The sequence below is a fragment of the Helianthus annuus genome, chromosome 11 (genome assembly GCF_002127325.2).
Source record: "Helianthus annuus cultivar XRQ/B chromosome 11, HanXRQr2.0-SUNRISE, whole genome shotgun sequence".
Lineage (NCBI taxonomy): Eukaryota > Viridiplantae > Streptophyta > Magnoliopsida > Asterales > Asteraceae > Helianthus > Helianthus annuus.
In genome coordinates this window covers 129603912-129610442 of record NC_035443.2, presented here as the reverse complement: position 1 = coordinate 129610442, position 6531 = coordinate 129603912, and the positions used below count along the sequence as shown (strand labels likewise).

The following is a 6531-nucleotide window of genomic DNA, read 5'->3' as shown; positions in this document are numbered from 1 at the left end:
TATGTCTGGGCTTTTAAGAATACACATTCAGGCCTTTCTTTAATCTAATTTTAAAATTCTAAGGCTTTTTTACAATATTTGGTTTACATTTTATTGTTACATTTTATTAATTTATTTGTTAAATGTTAAAAAAATAGAAGATTAAAAAAAAAACATAAAAGTGGTGGAAGGACTATGACTAGGACCATCCTTCATACCCTCTATTTTTGGGAGATGGAACATCCTTGGGAGGACTATGACGTAACGCTTACGTGGCGAATCATCCTCCCTTGGAGGACCATCACCATACCCTCTAGCCTTAGCAATGAGCCTTTATAAAATAGCAACAAGTTAACCCAATCATTTAGGGTCAACCAGAGTCCATGGTGATTCTTCAAAGAAAATAGTTAATTAAACACTTCAACTAGAACTTGTTATCCGTCGTTATCATAAATTCAAGATAACAAACAAAAACTGGGCCCCACACATACCTTTCAACAATCACCATTCCCAATATAATCCTTCAAATCATCAAACCAGTTTCATCACAACTTCCAAACCCTAATTTCAACTGTACAACAACACTTGATCATCATCAACAATGGACAAATCGAAGATCGGAAGACGATTCGAAGGCAAAGTTGCGATCGTTACAGCTTCAACTCAAGGTATAGGCTTCAGTATCGCTCACCGGTTAGGTTTAGAAGGTGCTTCAGTCGTTATCTCCTCTCGTCGACAGGTTTTTCTCCTTTAATCTTCTATTTGTTTACTTTTCTTTTTTGTAATAATCGAGTGTGAAAAGCACTAGTTGATGCTCAATTGTTTGTTTTTGGTTAGAAAACACAAGTTAGGCTTACGTGTTGTACTGGAATTTCTGTTTTTGAAGGTGAATTGTACGTAAATTTGTGATGATTCTTTGTTTTGATTGTTTATGTGAGTAGTTTGTTTTTTTTTTTTTTTTTTTTTTTTTTTTTGTAATAATCGAGTATGAAAGCAGTAATTGAAGCTCAATTGTTTGTTTCTGGTTAGAAAACACAAGCTAGGGTTCAGCGGCGGACCTAGAAGAAAAATTCAGGGTATCCCTAAAAGCTTTTACCTAGACCCGCCCCTTAGAATTCAAGGGCCCTGCGGCTAGTAAAAATGGACCCTTAAATTCTTTTTTTACGTAGGTCATCCATGAGAATTCAAGAGCCCTTAGGGGCCGTATGCGGCTAGTGTGTGTGTATATATATACATACTTACTAGGTTAAAGACTTGTGTATCATACAAGTTAAATAAAAATTATTAAACAGTTAGAAATAAGATTTAGAAATTATAATATGATGTTTTGAGATAAGATAAGATACAATTGAAATTATGTATTAAAAAAAATTAAATAGTTAGTATTAAAATTCAAATGTTATTTACAAGTTTTATAATAATATTTAGTTTGTAATAAAGAAATCTTCACAACAAAAAGAACCAAAACTCATTGTCTTTGAATGTCTACTAAAGTATGTAGTCCCATATGACTTTTCAATATTAAAAATTCTAAGTTTTAGTATGAATCGTAAGATATTTAATTTCATATAACCGTAGTTTAAAAAATTTCTTAATATATATCCATAGAAACATATAGATTAAACATTCAAATTTTCTTTATGTTTATATAATATTTCTTTACATTTATAAAAAAATCTATTAAATCATATATTTCAAAAGAAGTATTTTAATGTTTTTTTAAGCAATTAATATTTATACGTGAACTGGCCGAATTACATCAATATCGCAGGTAAGCGAGCAACAAGCTGTTTTTTCTATATTATTTTCACTTTTAACTTGTTAAAAAAGAACCAACGTACAAGTTTTTAACTAATTGTGACTTTTGTGTTTTCTAGATTTTTTTTTTAATAATTGAATCACTCCAGAAGGGAAAATCCTCTTGACCATTAGGCCATGCCTAATTGGCATGTGTTATTTGGATTTACTTTTCCTTTTCATTCATTGTCCCAACTCCCAAGTTCCAACTCTTATTATAATATTATTATTAATATTAATAATACTTCATGTTCTTCGTTCTTATATGACCTGCAACTTTAGAAGTTTCCATTATCCTAAAATATCCTTTTAATCGATCATAAAACTTCATTTTATTTTATCCTCACATTCGCTTAGGGGTGTCATAATATTTATTTAGAGGTATCCCCATTAATAAAACAGAGATTAAAAATAAAGAATGCACTACGCCAAGAAAGTTGAGGGGTATCCCGGGCTACCCCTCGCCATTGTATAGATCCGCCCCTGCTAGGGTTACATGTTGTGCTGTAGTTTCTGTTTTTGAAGGTGAATCGAGCGTAATAAAGCTTAATTGTTTGTTTCTGATCCGAAAACAGAGATTTAAGTTGAGTATCGTACTGAGATTTGTGTCTGTGAACGTGAATTGGACGTGATTGTGATGTGTTTCTTTGTTTGCTTATTTACACGAGTTGAAATGAAGTTTAATTGCTTGTTTTTTGATCAGAAAACAGAAATTTAGGTTACGTGTTCTACTGGAATTGATGTTCTGAACGTCAATTGAGCGTGATTATGATCTGTTTCTCATGTGTTCTATCGAAGTTTTGTGTTTGTGAACGTGAATCGGACCTGATTATGATCTGATTCATTGTTTTGCTTGTTTATATGATATGAAATGAAGCTCAATTGTTTATTTCTAATCAAAACCATAAATTTAGGTTATGTGTTCTACTGGAATTTCTGTTTCTGAGAAGAGATTTGTTTACTTTTTTGTAATAATTGAGTATGAAAGCACTAATTGAAGCTCAGTTGTTTGTTTCTCGTTAGAAAACACAAGTTAGGGTTACGTACTGTACTGTAATATCTGTTTTTGAAGGTGAATCGAGCGTCTCGAAGCTTAATTGTTTGTTTCTGATCTGAAATTAGAGATTTAGGTTCAGTGTTGTACTGAGATTTGTGTTTGTGAACGTGATTATGATGTGTTTCGTTGTTTGATTGTTTATGCGAGTTGAAATGAAGCTTAATTTAGGTTGCGTGTTCTACTGGAATTGATGTTTGTGAACGAGAATCGAGCCTGATTATGATCTGTTTCTTATGTGTTCTACTGAAGTTAAGTGTCTGTGCATGTGAATTGAGTGTAATCGTTATCTGTTTCTTTGTTTGATTGTTTAAATGAAGCTCAATTGTTTGTTTCTGATCAGAAAACAAAAATTTAGGTTACGTGTTCTACTGAAATTTCTGTATTTGAACGTGAATGGAGTCGCTGATTATGTTGTGTTTCTTTGTTTGCTTGTTTATACGATTTGAATTGAAGTTCAGCTGTTTGTTTCTGATCAGAAAAAAAGAATTTGAGGTTATGTGTTGTGCTAAAATTTTTGTTTGTGAATGTGAATTGAACGTAATTCGGTAATTATGATCTGATTTTTTGTTTGCTTGTTTACATGAATTAAAATGGAGCTCAGTTGTTTGTTTCTGATCAGAAAACACAAATTTAAGGTTACATATCCTACTAAAATTTCTGTCTGTGAATGTGAATCGAATGTAATTCTGATTTGATTCTTTGTTTACTTGTTTATATGAATTGGAACAAAGCTCAAGTTTTTGTTACTGATCTATAAACACAAATTCATATAAACAAGTAAACAAAGAATCAACCTTTAAAGGTTATGTGTTCTGCTAGAATTTCTGTTTGTGAAGGTAAATTAACGTAATTATGATTTATTTCTTTGTTTGGTTGTTTGAATTAACGTAATTATGATTTGTTTCTTTGTTTGGTTGTTTATACGAATTGAAAAATCGAATTGATGTTGAAGATGAAACTGTTTTGCTGTAGAAAAACGTTGATGAAGCAGTGAAGAAGCTCAAGGCAGAAGGAATTGAAGTGTTTGGTTTGGTATGCCATGTTTCTAATGCACAACAGAGAAAGAATCTCATTGATCAGACTGTTCAGGTGACAATGAACTTTCACCTCTTTGTATTCCATTGAGTTCATGTGTGTTTCTTGATATGTACCAATAACGTGTTGGTTTTTGCTAACATTGATCACGAAGCTTTTTTCTTTGGTTATGGTTGCAGAAATACGGGAAAATAGATGTAGTAGTGTCAAATGCTGCTGCTAATCCCTCAGTTGATGCCATTCTCCAAACGCAAGAATCCGCGCTTGACAAGCTTTGGGAGATCAATGTTAAAACCTCTATACTCCTGCTTCAGGTAACCCTTGTTTTTACTGTTGTTTATTATATATGAATTTGGGTATAGGTATAATTAACATTTACTTGAAATTGAGAATCAATAACACGAGTTCTTAATCATTTATATAGGAAAAGCAATAAGTTTGACCGCAGCTCTTAAATTATTTGATATTCTAAAGTGTGTATATATAAATTGTGCAAGGGTTAATGTTGAACATACCGTTGGTTCTTTTTAGCCGTTGAATCTGCTTAAGGATTACTTTTTTACGCGGTGACATTTTTGTAATTAACTTGAAAATACATCAACTCAAAATTTTATTTACTAGTTAATACATATTTAATACATGTTCATCGACGAGATCCAACATCATTCCATGTTAATTACGAAACTGCCACCATCTAAAGAAATCATTATCGAGCAGATCCGATGGCTGAAAGGTGGTTTGCATTTGAATATATAAATCTTAGAAGTCAATTTTTTAAAAAAATAAAGAAATATAAGTGAGAAATCTTTCTTGTTATATGAATCTATAAACAGGATGCATCCCAGCACTTGACGAAAGGTTCATCGATCGTTTTCATATCCTCTATCAGTGCTTTCCAACCGCCAGCTGGCTTGGCCATGTATGGTGTCACAAAGACTGCTCTTCTCGGTCTTACCAAGGTACCAATGCGCGCTCTTTAGCATCTGCCTTAAGGTATCGAGTAAAAGAATAAAACATATAATTTAATTCTTTCTTATTTTGGTACTCGTTTAGGCTCTTGCAACCGAGTTGGCCCCACATACTCGTGTGAACTGTGTTGCACCCGGGTTTGTACCTACACACTTTGCTTCATTCATTACCAACAACGAGACCATTGTAAGTGCCCTTGTTCCTTTAAATATACTATTCAATTTTCCGAAGTAAAAACAGTAACATATATTTTGCACCAACCAAGTACAACTTTTTTTTTTTTTTTTTTTCATTTTTGACCTTTTAACAAAATGTCTAAAATACCCTTCAGAGAAAGTCCCTAGAAGAACAGACATCGCTTAAAAGGCTTGGGACGACAGAAGACATGGCTGCAGCCACAGCTTTCTTGGCTTCTGATGATGCTTCTTATATAACCGGCGAGACAATTGTGGTTGCTGGTGGAGCCCCTTCAAGGTTATAAATGTCATTTGTTCTTCTAGGTTGTGGTTGCAAATCGGTTCACTCTATGGTCACCTTTGACTTCAAAGTCCGAGACTTAATTTCACGGGTTGCGCATACATGTTCACACTAGGGTTTTGGGTTTAGGGTTTTTCAAGGAAGTAACATGCACTTAATATACTCTAAATCTCAATTATATTCTACTCAAACGATATTGAATAAAGTAGTATCGTGTGTATCCACATTTTTTACTTGTAATTTTTTATACTTTTAATGGCAAATGTTATATTACTCATGCTCCTAACTACACAAATGAATACTAAATTACACCCTATGCAAGGATTTGAACCTTTAGTCTTTTATTCATGAGGCAAGAGCCTCTACTACCTAACTATAGCTGAAATGACAGCGATAACCATTTAAGGTTAAAAAACTTGGTTTTGTCATTCAAAAAGGTGTAGCAGCATAACTTGTTGCATGTTTATATTTTATTTTAATGTAATTTTCATTTGGAGAGTTAATTAACGCTTTGAACCTTTATGTTATGGATCTGAGCTAAGGACTTTCGGTTTAATACACATATAAACAACCCAGTTCATTCGAGGCTCTCCATACAAAAACAATTCTATTGATTGATTACTAATTATTAATTAACACATATGTAATTCGTAAGTTGACTCACAATTTGTTATGGACTAATACTTGTCCTACATCGGTTGCATGGGCAACTGATGTGGGATTTATATACCAAATAGACTCTCTCACCGTTATCTTGTTTGGTATGTAACACAGTTATAACATTCATAGTTTTATAAGTGTGCGTGCTATCCATAGTTTTAGCATTTAAAAGCGACATGATTTTGTATAATAAGTTGAAAAGAATTTAAATTTAAGTATATAAATTTTGGGGAAAGATAAATCGAAAACCCATATGAGTTGAGAAAACTCAAATAAACCCTATGTAACATTTTTATTTTTTTCTAAAAAAAATAGGGAATGTAATATAAATGTACACGGACCTATTTATGAAAAAAAAATGTAAAAAAACGCTTACTATTTTTTTTTTTAAAAAAATGTTGAAAATTTGTATGTTACATTTTTTTGGACATATATATTATGTAACCTGAAATTTTGTAACATTTAAAAAAAAAAAAACTACTTGGTGTTTTTTTGTGTTTCTTTTTTAAAAATGTTCAAACATATGTATATTACATTTCCTATTTTTTTTAGAAATG

The 6531-nt window shown here is 32.0% G+C and overlaps 1 protein-coding gene across 1 annotated transcript; it reads left to right on the top strand.

Annotated features, from left to right (window-relative positions):
- The first annotated feature begins 444 nt into the window (after window positions 1-444).
- On the top strand, window positions 445-5591 carry LOC110884084 (tropinone reductase-like 3). Its single transcript, XM_022131746.2, has 6 exons — window positions 445-718; window positions 3806-3922; window positions 4048-4182; window positions 4702-4827; window positions 4922-5023; window positions 5169-5591. The coding sequence occupies exons 1-6, from the start codon at window positions 581-583 to the stop codon at window positions 5316-5318; spliced, it is 768 nt and encodes a 255-aa protein (XP_021987438.1). The 5' UTR covers window positions 445-580; the 3' UTR covers window positions 5319-5591.
- Window positions 5592-6531: the final 940 nt, after the last annotated feature.

Excerpts from the sequence above, each read along its gene's own strand:
- LOC110884084 (XM_022131746.2), top strand. The coding sequence starts at position 581 with ATGGACAAATCGAAGATCGGAAGACGATTCGAAGGCAAAGTTGCGATC. Across the intron at positions 719-3,805 it reads TTATCTCCTCTCGTCGACAG|AAAAACGTTGATGAAGCAGT; the intron begins GTTTTTCTCCTT and ends GTTTTGCTGTAG. Across the intron at positions 4,183-4,701 it reads CCTCTATACTCCTGCTTCAG|GATGCATCCCAGCACTTGAC; the intron begins GTAACCCTTGTT and ends ATCTATAAACAG.